General features: G+C 37.5%; 1 protein-coding gene across 1 annotated transcript in view; it reads left to right on the top strand.

Moving 5' to 3' along the window:
* ADAMTS20 (ADAM metallopeptidase with thrombospondin type 1 motif 20) overlaps positions 1-22885 on the top strand; it is a 177174-nt gene that overhangs the window by 47206 nt on the left and 107083 nt on the right. The window contains exons 5-8 of the mRNA XM_049625325.1: positions 8964-9047; positions 9507-9631; positions 10803-10843; positions 22249-22354. Of these exons, the coding sequence (XP_049481282.1) occupies positions 8964-9047; positions 9507-9631; positions 10803-10843; positions 22249-22354 (356 nt within the window). The remainder of the gene's footprint in view (positions 1-8963; positions 9048-9506; positions 9632-10802; positions 10844-22248; positions 22355-22885) is intronic.

Genomic DNA, 22885 nt, shown 5'->3' with positions numbered 1-22885 from the left:
TTTCATGCTCAAGAGTCCCCTGGTTTAATTAATGAGTTATATAGTCAACTATTTATACAGATTCAGGTTATCGGAACATATCTCATGGCTGGAAATACCTTTATTCACATGTAAGGAATTTAGATCTACTTGATGGAACAGACATGGCCAGGATACATCTATTGGTTATTGTAAATTTTTCTTGGCTAGAAATGTCCAGTTCAGTACATTGTTATTTGAAAATAAGACCCTGTTTTTTTTCCTTATATATAACATTTTACCTTAAATTCTTATATGTGCTAAGAATAAATGGCCCATGTTGCCTAAGTATAGTATCTGGTACCAAGTAGGCATTCAATAGTTCATGAAAGATAAAACAAAAAAGTGATTAAAGTAATACTTTTTGGGGGGTGCCTGGGTGGCTCAGTCGGTTAAGTGTCTGGCTTTGGCTCAGGTCATGATCTCCCAGTCTGTGAGTTCAAGCCCTACATTGGGTTCTGTGCTGACAGCTCGGAGCCTGGAACCTGCTTTGAATTCTGGGTCTCCTCCTCTCTGCCCCTCCCATGCTCATGCTCAGTCTCTCAATAATAACTTGATGTTAAAAAAAAGTAGTACTCTTTTTCAGAATGCATGACATTGTAATAGATGACTCAAAGTGATTTCTGAATTGCGTATAATAGGACATTTGTTGACCTGAGTTTTTAAAAAGAAAACAGAGCAATACGTGGAAATTTATCCTGATAACATGTTTTTACTTCTGAATCTGAAGTAATGAAAAGTGTAATTATCTAGATGTATAACTATCTACATCTGAGTTTGGCAAGCTCATTATGAGGGGATTCTAATGAGAGTACAGGCATGGAAGATGTCCGTTGATAATGTAGGAAATGGTATCAAGTATATGGAACAGTGTAAGATAAACTTAGTAAATTTATGTGGGTAAAGGAGATAGTCATTAAGAAAATTGTGGGAAGGAGGGTAGAGATTCCCAAGGAAAACACCAGATTTTGTAAAGGTGACAGATTTTGAAGCCTGTTTAATTATGGGTAACTCTGATATCCATGCTGTAGAAATAATGACGAGAAGAAGGAAATAGCCACACAATTTTGGCAATACTGGCATACTCAGAAATGTTTTGGTACCTGTATTTCACATAAAAATCAATATAATCATTGTTTGGAGAAGATACTGTGACATAAAGTCACAGTTGATAAAGGGCAAAACAGACCTTCTTCTGACTTCATAGAAAGTAAATCAGCTTCTCAGATTGCTTGAAACAGTAGCCCAATATATGCACATGTTACTTCCTAGACCCTTAGTCCCACTAGGAGAGCCATTTGCAGTTGAAGATGAGATGTTTGTAGATGTAGTCAGCTGGTTGTGTTGAGCTTTCATTCACAAGGAGATAGACTGAAGCAGGGTTAGGGAAGAGGGGAGCATTCTAAATGTAGATAGGTAGGAGGAAAAATTTAGGACAGTTTCTCTTTTGAGGTAGTTTGGGTTTTGTATATGCTTGCTTTGTCAAAGGTCAAAGTTCAGATGACATAAATTACCTGCGTTTAGTGCTTCTCCATTCTTTTTCATTAAAAGAATATGTGGAATTTAAGAAACAAAGGAAGAGAGGGGGGAAAAAGAGGCAAACCAAGACAGGTTAACTGTAGACAACAAACACATGGTTACTGGATAGGGGAGGGGGGAGGTAAGGACGGGGAAAAAACAGGTCAGGATTAAAGAGTGGACTTGTGATGAGCACCAGGTGTAATAGGGAAGTGTTGAACCACTATATTGTACACCTGAAACTAGTTTTATACTGTACGTTAACTAACTGGAATTTAAAAACCTAAAGAATGTTCAGGTAAGAATACAGGAAAGTCAGACTTCATGGTTCTGTATATATGTTATTAGTGAAAAGCTGTGGTCATAGCTGTAGTTGCAGATGTAAACCATGTGAGTGGAATCTTGGAGCAAGAGTGACAGACTCTTCTTGTTTTGCCTGGGACTTTTCTAGTTCTAGGGTTGAGACTCCTGGCCCTGGAAACCCCTTAGTCCTAGCAAACTGGAACAGTTGGGCACACCTTGTAGAAATAGTCAAGTGTAGTTCAACTTGTTTCATCTCCACTCGTGAAGTCCATTTCCAAAATTGTTCTGAAGTGATGAGAGGAGTGCAGTCTCCATGTAAGTGTCTGCAGATGTGTTTCCGATTGAGGACGGAAACCGAGATTTTGCACATTTTGTCCTCATTTTTAAGGAGGCATTAACTACATTTATTCAAACACACAGGATATTGGTAATGTTCTTGGTGACAGTAATTTAGGAAAAAGACAAGAAAATGTGATTTATACTTGAAGTTTGTGAACCATTTAAAGAAAAGTTCAAAATGATAAAGTTTTTGTATGTTGGCTCTATATAAAATGGAGAAATAGCTTAATGCTTCAACACTGAGCACATGATTATGGACACCATTTAGAGGATTATCTGCCCTTAACCTTACAGACAATTGTGCTGTCTTTTTCTTTACTTTCAACAATTCAACAAAATGAGTACAGTGATGGAGAAATTTGTGTGATTTAATTCACTATAGTGCTGTACCGATACCTTAGTGATCTGTTATTCAAAGTGATTCTGGCATTAATATGAAAATTGGGAAGAACGGAATTATGTATAGTGTATCCAATAAAATAAGAGTTTGTGTTAAATGACCAAAGATGTTCAACTATTTTCAATACCAAAGCTTTTATCTGTAGAGAATTTGGGTGACAGTATTAGGCTAAAATGGCATTCACATATAACTAAACAACCAAAGAATTTGTAACGAGAGCAATTATTTTCTTAACTTACTTTGATATTCAGTGATTTATTTAATAAACCTTGAAAATACTGTAGGTCAGAGACTTTTATACTCTGTTGTGTTTATAAAGGTTTGACTTGATAGTATTCACTTTCTTACACAATTAATCATGTAAATGTAAGGCACATCATGTGATCATCAGGAATGAGTCCTGTTTATTAAAATACAGTTACTATTGGAGACACTTATCAGCCAAAAGCCTCACTTGGATTACCCTGACTTAATACCTTTGATTTCACTGATGTTCAGGGTAGAGGAAATTTTTAGCCACACTAAAATAAAAACAATGATATACTTTCATACTTCAGGTAGGACCGTTATGTTCACTTTTCCTTCAACTCTGTGTTCTTATTTTTAATTTTTAGATTATTTATTTTTAGCTGAAGTATAGTTGACTTACATTATTGGTTCTGGTAGTACTCCATGTAGTAAATAAGGATAAATTTGTTCCTTGCGCATATTTACTTTGTTGTGGAATATCATTTTCTAATTTCGAGCAAAAAGATCAGACAAGATTTGTGATCTTTGTAAACAGTCTCTTCACTGTGTTAAAATCAGTTTTGTGTAGAAGACTTTGAAGGTGAAAGCGATCAAGAGGTAAACAGTTACAAGTCCTCAGGATGTAATGCACAGGATGGTGAATAGTTGATATGGTGACTATTGTATGTTTGAAATTGCTTGGAGTAGATCTGAGTTCTCCTCACGAGAGAAAATAGATATGTGATTTATCATGGTGATTTCATTATATATATGTGATTTTATATATATATATATATATAATGTCAATTATCTCCATTAAAAATGGCTAAATCATTTTTTAAAAAGGCAGCCTCTAAACATGCCATATATACATTTGCTGAAGCTTTGTATACAAATTATTTCAAAATAGTTGGTCAGTTAATGGTGACAATAACCTCATTATTTGCACGAAGTGTATTTTGCTTAGAATTTTCTTAAAGTATTTAAACAGAATTTATATCATTTCTTTACTTTTTTTTTTCAACGTTTTTTTTTTTGTTTTTTTTGTTTTTTTTTTATTTTATTTATTTTGGGACAGAGAGAGACAGAGCATGAACGGGGGAGGGGCAGAGAGAGAGGGAGACACAGAATCGGAAACAGGCTCCAGGCTCCGAGCCATCAGCCCAGAGCCTGACGCGGGGCTCGAACTCACGGACCGCGAGATCGTGACCTGGCTGAAGTCGGAGGCTTAACCGACTGCGCCACCCAGGCGCCCCTACTTTTTTTTTTTTTTAATATCCATGAAGTACTGTTTTGTGAGACTTGTAGAGAAAAATAAACATGATATGCTAGGGGAACAAACACTTAAAGAATAAAATATTCAATATATTCTAATTAGATCAATGAAGTTGTAAAATACAGCACTCTAATATGTAGTGATTATAGTTATATATCAATATTACATGGTGCTGTAGAACAAAAGGTTATCTAAGAAAGCTGATGTAGCATTTTTCTACTGTGTAGTCTATGGAATGGGATACTAGTCATGTGACATGCTCTATGGGAAGAAGGAAAAAAAAAAACTGTTGAAGCATTTGTGTGAAATACCTCTCCTAGATAATGTGGATTTGTTAGGTATCTTCACAAAAGTATCAAATAGGCTGTTTAACTTTTTTACTCCACATTTCTCAAACTGTGAGATGATTTTTGTGCTTTAAAACACAAATGGCCTCTACTCTCCTCCCCTCAATAGCATCTGGTAAATACTGATTGAATACACTATGGCATGGTGACCAGGGATGCTTGGTGCCTCAACATGGTTGCAAGAACAGAGACAAAAAGAGGTCCATTTCCAGAATTGACCAACTTCCTTGTAACTAGCAATAGAGCTAGAACTAAAACCAAGGGCTCCTGGCTGCATAGGACTTCTCTGAGGCCATGGTCAAGTGTCTACAGTGGTAGTGTCAGGGCTAGGGCGTGAAACACATCAGGGTTCTGAAAGAAAGTTTTATACCAAGAGCTAATTAGAAGGACTTAGGGGATAGAATTCTGATCTTCTAGAAAATACGGTGGTCAGAGCTAAAGCCAATCTATGAATGTAGTCATGAAAAAGTAGCAAACATGGTACCTTACCATCTCGGCAATGTAATAGGAGGGTGGTAGTTTGGGGATAAGAGAAGCACATTGTACATGTCAATTACAAAAGCCTCTGACTAAATGGTCCTTGCCATCTGCCTGCTTCATAATTCAGTTTAACGTAATACTTATACAGTAACACCTTTAAATATACACATAAAGTAAAAGGAACATACGTTGAATGTAAGCACATTATGAAGGTCTATACATAAAACAGGAAATGCATACAACTAAATAGGATGACCTTAATTACTCAATGATACCATTTTAGCATAAAAGCAAAGTAGCAACCTGAGGGTTTTTTGGGGAGATTATGTAAAGAATTAAGTTGAACTGTGTTTTGTATGTTTTACCTGAGGATGAATGAGGTTATATTTTTGTTTTCATTTAAATTTCAGTTAACCTGCATTATAATATGTTCGTTTCACTTGAACAACATAGTGATTCAACATGTCTATACATTGCTCTGTGTTCATCACAAGTGTACTCCTTAATCCCCATCATCAATTTCACCACCACCCCCCCACCTCCCCTCAGGTAACCATCAGTTCTCTGTAATTAAGAGTTTCTTGGTTTGCCTCTTTTCCCCCCTTTGCTCATTTGTTTGCTTAAAATCCACACACCTAAAATCATAGGGTATTGGTATTTGGTTGACTTATTCTGATTAGCATAATACTCTGTAGCTCCATCCATTCATTGCAAATGGCAAGATTTCATTCTTTTGTATGGCTTAGTAATCTTCCATTGTGTGTATGTATATGTACATACACATAGATATATGTATACATCTATATATGTGTATATACCATATCTTGCTTACAGATTGGTTACTTTTCAATAAAGGTGCAACATCTGTTCCTTAAACTCAATATTATATAGTATCACCTACAAAATAAATTCATAACATCCAGATTGTCACTTGTAGTCCACCTATTTCGAGTAATGAGTGAAGAAATTAGTCCTGTAGATAATTCATAGTACTTAAGCTCTTTCCTATGTGAAGTATGGAGAATGCATGGTCTCTTGTGACCTAGAAGTCTTCACAACTGTTCATTTTTTAAGTGGAAGAGAGCCTTTGAGCATAAATCTGAGGTGTATTGTTCTCTTTTGTAATTGGACTTAGAAAAGCATCCACTGTTAAACTCACTGAATCAAAGGATAAGTCTGAAGTGTGGGTATACTTTGTTTTCCACGGGAAGTATGTACTTTCTTAAGTTGCATGGAAAATACCAATTCAGCTACCAGTTTCCACAGCTCCCATTTTCAAGTGAGCAGTGCTGCGGGGCTAACAGACCTGCTTGAAATGGCCAATGATTTGTCCCCGTACTCTCAATGCCAGAAGACCACAACTTCTGCTAAAGGCACCACTGTAGGTAGAAATAACCAACCTGTAAATGCCTATGGCTGCACAGCTAAAACAATAAAGTTCTGGAAAGTGTATTGAAGTCCATGGTGACCCTGCAGTGTCAGCATTTCCAGAGATGTTTTTGGCTCTTGCTCTCGTCATTATTCCATGTAGCAAAAAAAAAAACAAAAACAAAAACAAACAAACAAACAAAAAAAACTGGAGCAGTCGTGTAGGTGATTCATTATATTGAAACAGCTCTTTGGCTCATGGAATGAGGACTCCACCACTAGTACTTCCAGCAAACTCTAAGGTCCACAAGATCAGGGTCCATGTCTTCCCTGTCTCTGGATTAAAGCAAGGTGTAGATGTTGAATGTTAATCAAAAGGATGGGACAAGTAGTATCTCTTGAAGCAATTGCTATCTTGGTCTGGGTCGTGGTCCAGGAGATGGTGATCCAGGTTTCAGAAATTTTTTAGTTGACAAAGAATGCTGTATTAGTTTCAAGTATACGACAGTGATTTGACAACTCTACATATTATGCTGTGTTCACGTGTAGCTACCATAGTTCACCATGCAATGCCATTGACCATATTCCCTATGCAGTACCTTTCATCCTCCTGACTTATTCCGTAATTGGAAGCCTGTACCTCCCACCCTTTCACTCATTTTGCCTATTTCTTCCCTTCTGTCAACCACCTGTTTGTCCTCTGTATTTATGGGTTTATTAATGCTTGGTTTTGCTTTTTAGATTCCACTTATAAGTGTCTTTTGCCTGAGTTCTTTCACTTAGCAATATACTCTCTAAGTTCCTCCTATGTTGTTGCAAATGGCACGATCTCCTCCTTATGCCTGAGTAATACTATTACACACACACACACATATATGTATAAAATGATGTCTTTATTCATCTATCAGTGGACACAGATTGCTTCCATATCTTGGCTCTTGTAAATAATGCTGTAATAAACACAAGTGCACATACCCTTTTGAACTAGGGTTTTCTTTGGGTAAATAGCCAGTAGTGGAATAACTACATCGCAAAGTATTTCTATTTTTGTTTGACAAACCTCTATACTGATTTCCACAGTGGTTGCAACGAGTTTACATTTACACCAACTGTGTCCAGGAAAAAAGGTTCCTTTTTCTCCATATCATCACCAACACTTGATATTTCTTGTCTCTTTGATATTAGCTATTCCTGATAGATGTAAAGTGATGTGGTTTGGGTTTCCATTTTCCTGATTAGTGATGTTGAGCATCTTTTCATGTGTCTGTTGGCCATGTATATGTCATCTTTGGAAAGATGTCTCCTGAGGTCCTCTGCCCTACTTTAATCAGATGGTTTTTTAAGGTCTTTATATATCTTTGATACTTAATCCCCAATGGATATATTATTTGTAAATATTAGGTTTTTGTCTAATTTTGATGATGATGCCCTTTGCTGTGCAAAAGCTTTTTATTTTAGCGTAGTCTTAGTCATTTAGTCTTGCTTTTTTCTCCCTTGCCTAGGGAGACCTATCAAGAAAAATGTTACTAAGGCCATTGTCAAAGAGATTACTACCTATGTTTGGAAATGACTTTCATTGCACAGGTGGCCCAGGTCCTGAGGGATTGTCTTGAAAGGAGTGAAATGGCATTGAACATGGAAGACACTACTGCAGCAGAAACTGCTATGATGGCTACAAGAAGAGATAAATTAGTGAATTAGCACCTTAACCAAGAATCATAAATTGAGCCCATGTAGAGGGCCTCATAGAATTGCATTTTTCAGTTTTGGAAAATTAAAGACCAGGTGGTGACCTGCCTATTGACCTGTGACCTCTTGTCGGGTTTCTTATGTGATTTTAGATGAATCAGTCCCCATGGATTCCAGGAATGCTAACCATTAAAAATTCTAAGCATATTCAGATTTGGAACTATACAGCCATTTTGGAAAATATTAGTTAAAACTTCTCTATGGAGTATAATGGTCATGTAAATTAGGGAGTGTGGCACAGAATGAAGTGAAATTCCTGCTGAATCCTCAAGGGTATTTTCCAAATTCCGAGTGCTCAAATTACTTGATTTTGTTAAAATGCAGATTTTGATTCACTAGTTCATGGTGGGGTCTGCGATTCTGCATTTCTGATCAGCTCCAGGTGATACAGATGCTGCTGATACATGGACCGATTTCAGTAATAGGGTTAAGGTTGCTGTTTCTCAAACTTGGTTTCACATGGGAATCATTAAAAAAAAAATACTGGGAAAATTTTGAAGGTATACTGATGCCTGGGTCTCAACCCTAGAGATTCTGATTTAATTGCTAAGAGATGTGGCCTGGGCATCAGGATTTGTGAAAAGGTCCCTGGGAGATGACACTGTGCAGGTAGGTCAGACAATTGATGTTCTAGGACTGGATTCAGTTTCCTTTTGAGAAGAAATAACTCATTTAGGTATCTGATCTTACACTTTCTAAAGTAAATACTATAATTTTTTTTAGCAGTTAATACATCAAAATTTACATGTACGACATATGAAGGGCTGTCTTATAAAATCTGAAAGCATATGTAATAAGATCCTAACACTAAGAACATATTTTCATACCACAGCTCTTAAAAGGTCAATAGTAAAGTGCAGTTCTATCAAGAACTAGAAATGAACTCTGATGTAGGATTAACCTTGTAGAATGTGAAACATTTTGTTTTCCCTTGTAGGTTGCAGCAATCTACAAGGACTCAAGTATTGGAAATCTTATCAACATAGTAATCGTGAAATTAGTTGTAATTCATAATGAACAGGTAAGAAACTGGTTGAAGTTAGTATCCTTAATAGTAGTAGACTTTACATACAGATCACAAAATTGTTACTAGAAATGAGATATTCCTAAAAATTTACATTCAAAAACTTGAATGGGAGTGATTAACTTACTTTGTGGTGGAAATAAAAGGAAATAATAATTTAAAAACAACTATTCCCTTTTGTAATTCTACCCTTGAAAGATTTATAAGTTTTTACAAATTTTTTGATTCTAAATATTAGATGGTTTCATGGAAAAGGTCTCACTAGATTCCGTTTTGATCCTGATGTTTTAAATATTGCTAAGATATTTTTTTAAAAACATGAAGGACAGATGTTAATTTATCTGCTTCTGAAAATGCTATTTGATAAACTACGAGGATGCTGACAAGCTTGGAGAAAAGAGGGTATGGATGTTTTAATGTATTATTAAATTCCTTTTTTTATTTTTTTGTGTGCAGGAAGGACCAGTCATCAGTTACAATGCAGCTACCACATTGCGTAACTTTTGTTTATGGCAGCAAACTCAGAATGTTCTTGATGATGCTCACCCTTCTCACCATGACACTGCTGTTCTTATCACTAGGTACAGTTTTAGAAATAACCTTCCCACCACAGTGGTTTACCTTTCTGTCCTGCGTGATCACTGCTATTTCTTGTTACCTTCTTGATCGATACATGGAAGCGTTCTCTAAGAACTTGTCTTGCAAAAGATACTGTTGAATGAAAACATTGTTCTTGCAGACCAAAATGCAAATGGATTCCTTAGGAAATTAGCAATGTTAGGTTGCAGAGGAGTAAACTGACCCAAGCAAAATAATTTCCTTATTAGTGACAGAACTAGGAAAAATATTTGGAAACAAACATAGTTATGGAACTGAAAACAGGTTATGTTCCTTCCCCACTTGATACTTCAATCACTTGGAAGAGCTTTTGAATTGTAACTGGTTGCCTACTTTTTTGGCTACTTGTACTTTAAAAAGAAAAAAAAAAACAAAAAACCTATTGTTTTGATGCTCAATACATATCTTAATTGCTAGACTGTATTTGCAAGGGTCTTAATGTGCTTACTTAAAACAACTTATGCTATTAAAAAATATCCATTTTATAAGCACCACTATACATTGTTAATTCATGCCTTTGCTTCAGCAACACTGGTTACTAGAATAATTAGATTTTAGGATTGGCTGGTTGGTTGACAGAAGGAAATAATTCTTCCATTTAGGGGTCAGACTCATAATCTGCTTTCTAGAACCCTGAAATGAAACCCTCAGTCCATGTAAAATAGCTGACATGTAGGAAAGACCAGAGAATTGTCAGATGGGTTAGGGACTAAGTAACGCAGAAGGAAAAACAAAACAAAAAAAACCAAGTTGGTGATATCTGAAAACATCCTTATTTGTCGTGGAGAATAATCACTGCAGCTCATAGTGATTGCGGAAGCATCAAGGAAAGGGTAAACTCTATTACATGTACTGCATAAGTAAAGGCAGAGGTGAAAAATGTAATTAGAAAGCTAGTTACTGAACTTGATTAAAGCTTCAACTATTCACAGCAGACACTCTTCTATAGCTTCTATTGCTTATTGATATATACAAGAGGTGTATACCTTGGGTTTAAATTATTGAGAGTTTAAGACCCAGATTTGGAAGGCAGTTGATGGTAATGGTCATATTACAGTTTAAACTTCTTTATCTGTGTTTTGAATTGTTGCAAAAACCTTTGCTGAACATGTTTCAAAATTTTTTGTTTTTAAGGGAAGACATTTGTGGAGCTAGGGAGAAATGTGACACATTAGGTAAGTTATTTTGCAAATCAAATACAACTCACATAACTATTTCCTGAATTGTTTAAAATGTTTCTTTTCCTTTTATTTTACATTGTAATCCTTTTGATTGTCGTAATGATGGTCGTGATTAGCTTCTGCTTCAATACATTTTAAAGAAGAACAGCAAATATGGTGCCCATTGCTAAATATCAAGTGTCGTGCAAAGGTGGACACGAAGTGTTTAGTTATGTAATATTTGATCCACACAAAATAACATGTCAACTATATGCGGATTGAAAGCAAAAAAACAAAACGAACAGCCATAAATCTACCACCAGATTTAAGAGCCAAAACTTAATACTATCATATGGCCTGTGCTAAGTCCTTACTCTATCCTTTTTGCGTGCCTCCGGTCAGTAGCCAATACCATGAATTCTGTATGTCCCAGTTACTTTCATCTTTTGAAAAACAGTTCTCTATGTGTGTGTGCTCATAAAAGAAATTGTTCGATTTTGCTTTTTGAGCATAGTGGTTGTAGTTCATGAATTCTCACTGCTGTGTAATATTTTCTCCTTAGTTTACATATCTACATGCTATCGGTGGATATTTTGGCCAATTCCAGTTTTTCATTATGAATTTCACTTTAAAATCTCGTGTATATTCTACATTTGAACTGTTACATCATTAAATGTGCTAATGTTCAACTTTGGTGTATCTTAACATGGTTGTACCAATTTGCACCTTTATCAATAGTTTATTCTAAACATTGCTTTTGATTATGTCCTTATCAACACAAGGTATCTAGAGAATTATCATTTTTGCCATTTTAATGTAATTTCATTATAGTAGTAATTTTCAGCTCCACGATGATTGAATTTGAACATCTTTTCATAGCTACTGGCCATTCGCACTTCTTTTGAGAAATGAAATAAGACCCATTTTTCCTATTTTTTGGTGTTAGTCATTTTCTTACTGCTTATTTTAAGTTTTGAAAATTATTTTCTAAGTTCTCATTTAAATTCCAGTTAATACACAGTGTAGTATTAGTTGCAGGTGTAGAATCTAACGATTCAACACTCCATACGACACCCAACGCTCCTCACAGCAAGTGCCCTCCCTAATCCCCATCACCTATTTAACCCCTCCCTGCCCACTTCCCTTCCGGTAACCATTCATTCTCTACAGTTAAGAATGGATTTCTTGGTTTTCTTCCCTCCACTGCCATGTTCATTTGTTTCATTTAAATTCCACATGTGAGTGATACCATATGGTATTTGTCTTTCTCTGACTGACTTTGCCTAGTCTATAGCACTCTACCTCCATACACATCATTGCCAATGGCAAGATTTCATTCTTTGTGATGGCTGAGTAATACTCCATTGTATGTGTACATATGTATATATGCACACAGACACCAATCACAACTTTATCCATTCATTGGTCAATAGATATTTAGGCTCTCTCCATAATTTGGCTATGGTAGATGATGCCACTACAAACATCTGGATGCATGTACTCCTTGGAATCTGTGTTATTGTATCTTTGGGGTAAATATCTAGTAGTGCAATTGCTGGGTCATAGGGTAGTTCTATTTTTAACTTTTTGAGGAACCTCTGTACTGTTCTCCATAGTGGCTGCACCAGTTTGCATTCCCACCAACAGTGCAAAGGGTTCCCCTTTATCTGCATCTTTGCTAACACCTGTTTGCTGTGTTAATTTTAGCCATTCTAACAGATGTGGGGTGATACCTCATCGTAGTTTGGGTTAGAAAAATCTTAAATAACCTAACCTTAGTCCTAAAGGAGCTAGAAAAAGAATAACAAACGAAGCATAGAGCCAGTGGTAGAGGGGAAATCATGAAGGTGAGGGCAGAAATAAGTGATATATAAACTCAAATAGTAGAACCTATCAATGAAACCAGGAGCTGGTTCTTTGAAAAAATTATGGTATTTGTCTTTCTCTGAATGACTTATTTTGCTTAGCATAATACCTCCTAGGTCCGTCCATATTGTTGCAAATTTTTACCATTTTCTTCTTTTTATGGCTAATGTTCCATCGTATATGTACACTACAGCTTCTTTATCCATTTGTCCATTAATAGGCACTTGAGTTGCTTCCATACCTTGGCTATTGTACATAATGCTACAATAAGCATAGGAGTGCATGTATCTTTCTGGGTTAGTGTTTTTGTTTAGGTAAATACCTAGTAATGGAATTACTAGATCGTGTGATATTTCTATTAATTTTGGGAGGAACCTCCATATTTTCCACAGTTGCACCATTTTACCTTTCTACTAACAGTGCATGAGTGTTACCTTTTCTCCACATTCTTCTCAATGCTTTTTACTTCTTGTCTTTTTGATACTAGCCGTTTTGACTGGTATGAGGTGATACCGCATATGGTTTTGATTTGCATTTCCCTAATAGCGATGCTGAACATAATTTCATGTGTTGGTCATCTGTGTGTCGTCTTAGGAAAAATACCTGTTCAGGTCCTCTGCCCATTTTTTACCTGGATTGTTTTTTGAGTTCTTTATATATCTTTGATATTAATCCCTATTGGATATATTATTTACCAGTATCTTATTCAGTGGGTTGCCTTTTCATTTTGCTGATGGAGTTCTTTGCTGTGCAAAAACTTCTTATTTTGGTGTAGTCTCAATAGTTTATTTTTGCTTTTGTCTCTGAGGAGACATGTCTATAAATATGTTAAGGCTAATGTCCAAGAGATTACTGCCTGTATTTTCATTTAGGAATTTTATGGTTTCAAGTCTCACATTTACATCTTTGATCCGTTTTGAATTTATTTTTGTGTATGGTGTGTGAAACTGGACCACTTTGGCTTTTTGAATGTAGCTTTTCAGTTTAGTACCATTTATTGAAGAGACCCTTTTCCCCATTTTGTATTCTTGCCTCCTTTGTTATAGATTGCCCATAAGAGTGTGGGTTTATTTCTGGCTATCCTCTTCTATTCGTGTGTGTGTGTGTGTGTGTGCGCGCGCGCGTGTGCACACGCATGTGCATGCACACTAGTACCATGCTGTTTTGATTACTGTAACTTTGTAGTATAGTTTGAAATCTGGGATGGTGTTATCTCCAGCTTTGTTCTTAATTCTCTGAAAGTATTCTTTTTTTTTTTTTTTATATTTACATTACTTGGGTTTTATTTTTTTTTATTATTTTTTTTTAATATATGAAATTTATTGTCAAATTGGTTTCCATACAACACCCAGTGCTCATCCCAACAGGTGCCTTCCTCAATACTCATCACCCACCCTCCCCTCCCTCCCACCCCCCATCAACCCTCAGTTTGTTCTCAGTTTTTAACAGTCTCTTATGCTTTGGCTCTCTCCCACTCTAACCTCTTTTTTTTTTTTTTTTCTTCCCCTCCCCCATGGGTTTCTGTTACGTTTCTCAGGATCCACATAAGAGTGAAAACATATGGTATCTGTCTTTCTCTGTATGGCTTATTTCACTTAGCATCACACTCTCCAGTTCCATCCATGTTGCTACAAAAGGCCATATTTCATTTTTTCTCATTGCCACGTAGTATTCCATTGTGTATATAAACCACAATTTCTTTATCCATTCATCAGTTGATGGACATTTAGGCTCTTTCCATAATTTGGCTATTGTTGAGAGTGCTGCTATAAACATTGGGGTACAAGTGCCCCTATGCATCAGTACTCCTGTATCCCTTGGATAAATTCCTAGCAGTGCTATTGCTGGGTCATAGGGTAGGTCTATTTTTAATTTTCTGAGGAACCTCCACACTGCTTTCCAGAGCGGCTGCACCAATTTGCATTCCCACCAACAGTGCAAGAGGGTTCCCGTTTCTCCACATCCTCTCCAGCATCTATAGTCTCCTGATTTCTTCATTTTGGCCACTCTGACTGGCGTGAGGTGATACCTGAGTGTGGTTTTGATTTGTATTTCCCTGATAAGGAGCGACGTTGAACATCTTTTCATGTGCCTGTTGGCCATCCGGATGTCTTCTTTAGAGAAGTGTCTATTCATGTTTTCTGCCCATTTCTTCACTGGGTTATTTGTTTTTCGGGTGTGGAGTTTGATGAGCTCTTTATAGATTTTGGATACTAGCCCTTTGTCCGATGTGTCATTTGCAAATATCTTTTCCCATTCCGTTGGTTGCCTTTTAGTTTTGTTGGTTGTTTCCTTTGCTGTGCAGAAGCTTTTTATCTTCATAAGGTCCCAGTAATTCACTTTTGCTTTTAATTCCCTTGCCTTTGGGGATGTGTCGAGTAAGAGATTGCCACGGCTGAGGTCAGAGAGGTCTTTTCCTGCTTTCTCCTCTAAGGTTTTGATGGTTTCCTGTCTCACATTCAGGTCCTTTATCCATTTTGAGTTTATTTTTGTGAATGGTGTGAGAAAGTGGTCTAGTTTCAACTTTCTGCATGTTGCTGTCCAGTTCTCCCAGCACCATTTGTTAAAGACACTGTCTTTTTTCCATTGGATGTTCTTTCCTGCTTTGTCAAAGATGAGTTGGCCATACGTTTGTGGGTCTAGTTCTGGGGTTTCTATTCTATTCCATTGGTCTATGTGTCTGTTTTTGTGCCAATACCATGCTGTCTTGATGATTACAGCTTTGTAGTCGAGGCTAAAGTCTGGGATTGTGATGCCTCCTGCTTTGGTCTTCTTCTTCAAAATTACTTTGGCTATTCGGGGCCTTTTGTGGTTCCATATGAATTTTAGGATTGCTTGTTCTAGTTTCCAGAAGAATGCTGGTACAATTTTGATTGGGATTGCATTGAATGTGTAGATAGCTTTGGGTAGTATTGACAATTTGACAATATTTATTCTTCCAATCCATGAGCAGGGAATGTCTTTCCATTTCTTTATATCTTCTTCAATTACCTGCATAAGCTTTCTATAGTTTTCAGCATACAGATCTTTTACATCTTTGGTTAGATTTATTCCTAGGTATTTTATGCTTCTTGGTGCAATTGTGAATGGGATCAGTTTCTTCATTTGTCTTTCTGTTGCTTCATTGTTAGTGTATAAGAATGCAACTGATTTCTGTACATTTATTTTGTATCCTGCATCTTTGCTGAATTCATGTATCAGTTCTAGCAGACTTTTGGTGGAGTCTATCGGATTTTCCATGTATAATATCATGTCATCTGCAAAAAGCGAAAGCTTGACTTCATCTTTGCCAATTTTGATGCCTTTGATTTCCTTTTGTTGTCTGATTGCTGATGCTAGAACTTCCAGCACTATGTTAAACAACAGCAGTGAGAGTGGACATCCCTGTCGTGTTCCTGATTTCAGGGAAAAAGGTCTCAGTTTTTCCCCATTGAGGATGATGTTAGCTGTGGGCTTTTCATAAATGGCTTTTATGATCTTTATGTTCCTTCTATCCCGACTTTCTCAAGGGTTTTTATTAAGAAAGGGTGCTGGATTTTGTCAAAGGCCTTTTCTGCATCGATTGACAGGATCATATGGTTCTTCTCTTTTTTTTTGTTAATGTGATGTATCACGTTGATCGATTTGCGAATGTTGAACCAGCCCTGCATCCCAGGAATGAATCCCACTTGATCATGGTGAATAATTCTTTTTATATGCTGTTGAATTCAATTTGCTACTATCTTACTGAGAATTTTTGCATCCATATTCATCAGGGATATTGGCCTGTAGTTCTCTTTTTTTACTGGGTCTCTGTCTGGTTTAGGAATCAAAGTAATACTGGCTTCATAGAATGAGTCTGGAAGTTTTCCTTCCCTTTCTATTTCTTGGAATAGCTTGAGAAGGATAGGTATTATCTCTGCTTTAAACGTCTGGTAGAACTCCCCTGGGAAGCCATCTGGTCCTGGACTCTTATTTGTTGGGAGATTTTTGATAACCGATTCAATTTCTTCGCTGGTTATGGGTCTGTTCAAGCTTTCTATTTCCTCCTGATTGAGTTTTGGAAGCGTGTGGGTGTTTAGGAATTTGTCCATTTGTTCCAGGTTGTCCAATTTGTTGGCATATAATTTTCATAGTATTCCCTGATAATTGTTTGTATCTCTGAGGGATTGGTTGTAATAATTCCATTTTCATTCATGATTTTATCTATTTGGGTCATCTCCCTTTTCTTTTTGAGAAGCCTGGCTAGAGGTTTGTCAATTTTGTTTATTTTTTCAAAAAACCAACTCTTGGTTTCGTTGATCTGCTCTACAGCTTTTTTAGATTCTATATTGTTTATTTCTGCTCTGATCTTTATGATTTCTCTTCTTCTGCTGGGTTTAGGCTGCCTTTGCTGTTCTGCTTCTATTTCCTTTAGGTGTGCTGTTAGATTTTGTATTTGGGATTTTTCTTGTTTCTTGAGATAGGCCTGGATTGCAATGTATTTTCCTCTCAGGACTGCCTTCGCTGCGTCCCAAAGCATTTGGATTGTTGTATTTTCATTTTCGTTTGTTTCCATATATTTTTTAATTTCTTCTCTAATTGCCTGGTTGACCCACTCATTTGTTAGTAGGGTGTTCTTTAACCTCCATGCTTTTGGAGGTTTTTTCCTGTGGTTGAGTTCAAGCTTCATAGCATTGTGGTCTGAAAGTATGCATGGTATAATTTCAATTCTTGTAAACTTATGAAGGGCTGTTTTGTGACCCAGTATATGATCTATCTTGGAGAATGTTCCATGTGCACTCGAGAAGAAAGTATATTCTGTTGCTTTGGGATGCAGAGTTCTAAATATATCTGTCAAGTCCATCTGATCCAATGTATCATTCAGGGCCCTTGTTTCTTTATTGACCATGTGTCTAGATGATCTATCCATTTCTGTAAGTGGGGTGTTAATGTCCCCTGCAATGACCACATTCTTATCAATAAGGTTGCTTATGTTTGTGAGTAATTGTTTTATATATTTGGGGGCTCCGGTATTCGGCGCATAGACATTTATAATTGTTAGCTCTTCCTGATGGATAGACCCTGTAATTATTATATAATGCCCTTCTTCATCTCTTGTTACAACCTTTAATTTAAAGTCTAGTTTGTCTGATATAAGTATGGCTACTCCAGCTTTCTTTTGGCTTTCAGTAGCATGATAAATAGTTCTCCATCCCCTCACTCTCAATCTAAAGGTGTCCTCAGATCTAAAATGAGTCTCTTGTAGACAGCAAATAGATGGGTCTTGTTTTTTTATCCATTCTGATAGCCTATGTCTTTTAGTTGGCGCATTTAATCCATTTACATTCAGTGTTATTATAGAAAGATACGGGTTTAGAGTCATTGTGATGTCTGTATGTTTTATGCTTGTAGTGATGTCTCTGGTACTTTGTCTCACAGGATCCCCCTTAGGATCTCTTGTAGGGCTGGTTTCGTGGTGACAAATTCCTTCAGTTTTTGTTTGTTTGGGAAGACCTTTATCTCTCCTTCTATTCTAAATGACAGACTTGCTGGATAAAGGATTCTCGGCTGCATATTTTTTCTGTTTAGCACACTGAAGATCTCGTGCCAATCCTTTCTGGCCTGCCAAGTTTCAAAAGAGAGATCAGTCACGAGTCTTATAGGTCTCCCTTTATATGTGAGGACACGTTTATCCCTTGCTGCTTTCAGAATTTTCTCTTTATCCTTGTGTTTTGCCAGTTTCACTATGATATGTCGTGCAGAAGATCGATTCAAGTTACGTCTGAAGGGAGTTCTCTGTGCCTCTTGGATTTCAATGCCTTTTTCCTTCCCCAGTTCAGGGAAGTTCTCAGCTATAATTTCTTCAAGTACCCCTTCAGCACCTTTCCCTCTCTCTTCCTCCTCTGGGATACCAATTATGCGTATATTATTTCTTTTTAGTGTATCACTTAGTTCTCTAATTTTCCCCTCATACTCCTGGATTTTTTTTATCTCTCTTTCTCTCAGTTTCCTCTTTTTCCATAACTTTATCTTCTAGTTCACCTATTCTCTTCTCTGCCTCTTCAATCTGAGCCGTCGTGGTTTCCATTTTGTTTTGCATTTCGTTTAAAGCGCTTTCAGCTCCTAGTGACTGTTCCTTAGTCCTTTGATCTCTGTAGCAAAAGATTCTCTGCTGTCCTCTATACTGTTTTCAAACCCAGCGATTAATTTTATGACTATTATTCTAAATTCACTTTCTGTTATATTATTTAAATCCTTTTTGATCAGTTCATTAGCTGTTGTTATTTCCTGGAGATTCTTCTGAGGGGAATTCTTCCGTTTGGTCATTTTGGATAGTCCCTGGAGTGGTGAGGACCTGCAGGGCACTTCCCCTGTGCCGTGGTGTATAACTGGAGTTGGTGGGCGGGGCCGCAGTCCTACCTGATGTCTGCCCCCAGCCCACCGCTGGGGCCACAGGCAGACTGGTGTGTACCTTCTCTTCCCCTCTCCTAGGGGCGGGATTCACTGTGGGGTGGCGTGGCCCGTCTGGGCTACTTGCACACTGCCAGGCTTGTGGTGCTGGGGATCTGGCGAATTAGCTGGGGTGGGTAGGCAAAGTGCACGGGGGCAGGAGGGGCAGGCCGGGCAGGCCTAGCTCGCTTCTCCTTAGGTGATCCACTTCAGGAGGGGCCCTGAGGCAGTGGGAGGGAGTCAGATCCACTGCTGGAGGTTTGGCTCCGCAGAAGCACAGAGTTGGGTGTTTGCGCGGAGCAAGCAAGTTCCCTGGCAGGAACTGGTTCCCTTTGGGATTTTGGCTGGGGGATGGGCGGGGGGAGATGGCGCTGGTGAGGGCCTTTGTTCCCTGCCAAGCTGAGCTCTGTCGTCTGGGGGCTCAGCAACTCTCCCTCCCTTTGTCCTCCAGCCATCCCGCTTTCTGAGCAGAGCTGTTAACTTATGACCTCCCAGAGGCTAAGTCGCGCTTGCTGTCGGAACACAGTCTGTAAGGCCCCTCCGCTTTTGCCAGCCAGACTGGGGGGCTCTGCTTGGCCGGCGGGCTGCCCCTCTGCCCCAGCTCCCTCCCGCCAGTCCGTGGAGCGTGCACCGCCTCGCCGCCCTTCCTACCCTCTTTGGTGGGCCTCTCGTCTGCGCTTGGCTCCGGAGACTCCGTTCTGCTAATCCTCTGGCGGTTTTCTGGGTTATTTAGGCAGGTGTAGGTGGAATCTAAGTGATCAGCAGGACGCGCGGTGAGCCCAGAGACCTCCTATGCTGCCATCTTCCCTCTCTCCCCTGAAAGTATTCTTATTATCCTTTAAATCAAGGGTCATGATAATGATAGCTGATATTTGAGTGTTTACCATGTATCATACACTCTTGTGAGGTTTTGTGTGATTTAACTCATTCAATCTTCACAACAAATCTTTAAGAATAGCTTTCAGTTTCATAGATGAGGACAAGTAATTTGCCTGCGGGTACACAACTTATATTAACACAAGTATTAGTATTTAATTTTCTCATATAAAATATGTGGAAAAATTGTGAGATTTTTCTGCTATATTTTGTAGATGCCATTGCCCCAGTCTCTGAGCACTTTTTGCAAAGTATGTTGTAAAATAGTTTTTACTTACAGGGCACCTGGGATTTAAGCTTCTGACTTCAGCTCAGGTCACGATCTCACAATCCATTAGTTCAAGCCCAACGTTGGGCTCTGTGCTGGCAGCTTAGAGCCTGGGGACTTCTTCAGATTCTGTGTCTCCCTCTCTCTCTCAAAAATAAGCAGACATTAAAAAATTAAAAAGGAGTTTTATTCTTTAAGGTGGTTAGATTGGAGGACTCTGTGCAGCTTCTTGAACTTCCAAACACAGGGAATGGGTATGAGGTTAGGGCCCATACCACTTTATCCTACCTCTGACCACTTTCATAGAACCAAATATCCGCTTGAGTGAATGTAGGCACAACCATCAGTTAGCTGCTTCAAACCATAATGTTATATATTCACTTTGATTTTGTTTGTTCTTGCCTGTTTATGGGCATACTTGAGTATGGACTTCAATCATACACAATACATGTTTCCACAGATCTGTTATGTGATTAAAATGTTTAGCTTAGAATATATCCATCTCTGAGCATGAAACCAAGTTTGGGTGATAAGAGTCCATATTTTGTTTGAAATGCCTACACAGCCTTAAAAATGAGTATATGGAAATGGAGTGATTTAACAGATTGAAAATACTAATGGAGGCATGGGAATGGCAAGATACTCAATTAATATGGTTAGTTTTAACTTCTAGTAAAGGAGAAATGTAAAATTGGCCAAAATTGACTAAAAAATGGCACATACAAGCATCAAGTCCTAGTTAAGGAAAACAATTCTTTCATACTTTGGACAGCAGACTTTAAATCTTATTTTTTTCCCTTACTCATTTTTGGCCTTGATTCTGACCAAGAAAAAGCTTTTGGTGGGGAGCTTTGCCTGAGCAGTGACTTTCGGTGTGGGTTCAGAAAGAGCAAATACTCTTTTTTATTAAAGAGAAAAGCATTGGCAAGTGAACTTGTTAGTCTGAATTTTTCCAGCATTTTTAGATTCCTCAGGTTAATATCTTTTAAAGTGCGCGCGCGCGCACACACACACACACACGGTACGAAATTTAAGTGCTAGGAAAATGTCCATGTTCTTAAGTTTTACGAATGAAATAGTATATAGGCGCATGGGGTTAAAAAACAGTGGTTAATACAGGTCTGTATTAAGAAATTTATGAATGTACAAACTTTCCAGTAAGAAACGGGTTGTATATGAAAAATTGTTTTCTTATGAAAGGAATTTACCTAGCAGAGCAGATAGTTTACAAGAAAATAATAGAGGATGGTAGTAGTGAAAACTATGCTATTAAGGAAAATGCCAACTTGGTTGATGTAATATGTATTGTTGTAAGGAACACTTAATGTCAATTTCTTCTAGACTATTTTTCATGGATTCTATCAGCTCTAATTCTTTTTGTTCAGTCAGTTCATACTGCACATTGGCATGACATGATATCCTTTATCTTAAAGAGTAAATATATCTTAATAAATCTTCTTTAGCTAAAATGCAAAATTATTGGGTGCCCTTAATATATGAATCCTATTTTATTTAATATATATTAGATACCAGGTGCTATTCTATGCACTTAACATACATTCACTCATTATAATTAATTGTATGCTGCCTCAAAAGTTTTTAAAATGAAAATTTATTATAGTGGTGTATTTTCTGTATTCTGTTACCAATTTAAACATTCATTGCCTTTTCTAGTATCCACACTAATGGGACTTAAAACTTCATCCTTTGCTTAACAAATACTTTTTCCTCTTCCTTTTCTTTTTTTTAAACACTTGTTTGACCCATATTTTGAATTATTTTCTTCAGTAAAATCCAGGAATTGGTAAATATTTCAACTGCAGATAAATCATTCTGTTCTTTTTTTCCTTCACCTTAAAAAACACTTATGTGGTATTAACAGCCAACTCTACATCCTTTTTTTTCCTTGCATCGATTTCTAAGTAGTAATGCCCATAGTAAATGCTTTATTTATGATTTGATGTTTCCCATTTTCAAATACAACTATGAAATTTTTCAGGTTTAGCAGAATTAGGTACCCTGTGTGATCCTTTACGGAGCTGCTCTATTAGTGAAGAAAATGGACTGAGTGCTGCCTTTACCATAGCCCACGAACTTGGCCATGTGTAAGTACCTTCTGCTACCTCAGTAATAGGTTTTCTAGTAATCACTGCACAGAAGACTTAAAATTCCATCTTTAGTTGAGTAATTAGCAGCTCTATGTCTTAAAAAAAAATTGTTAGTATAATTTTCATCCCTGAAATGCTAACTCTGGCTCTTTTGTGATCTGGTAGGTCAGACAGGCTGCACTGATCAACAGACTAAGCAAAGAACTAGCACTTGGGAATTCTTTTATTTCATTTACTGTATTGGATTACTATGACCAGCACTTCTGGCCTCTATCCCTTGTTACCCCATACATGACCAGGTACTGTCCTCTACCATCTTATGGGAGGGCCTGCAGGGGCTTCTGGTTCTGGGGAACTCCTGATAAAATGACAATACCAACTCACTTTTGCTCTTAAAGCTCAGAGCCCCAGCAGAGAATGTGGTATGTGGGAATTACTTAATCATTAAAAGATTTTTAAGTCATTCTTCCAGCTCCATAGTTGTGTGTGTGTGTGTGTGTGTGTGTGTGTGTGTGTGTGTGTGTGTGT

The sequence above is a fragment of the Panthera uncia genome, chromosome B4, assembly GCF_023721935.1.
Source record: "Panthera uncia isolate 11264 chromosome B4, Puncia_PCG_1.0, whole genome shotgun sequence".
In the NCBI taxonomy this organism is placed as follows: domain Eukaryota; kingdom Metazoa; phylum Chordata; class Mammalia; order Carnivora; family Felidae; genus Panthera; species Panthera uncia.
Note: the sequence above shows the minus strand (reverse complement) of the source record. Positions and strands in the feature narration are given on the sequence as shown.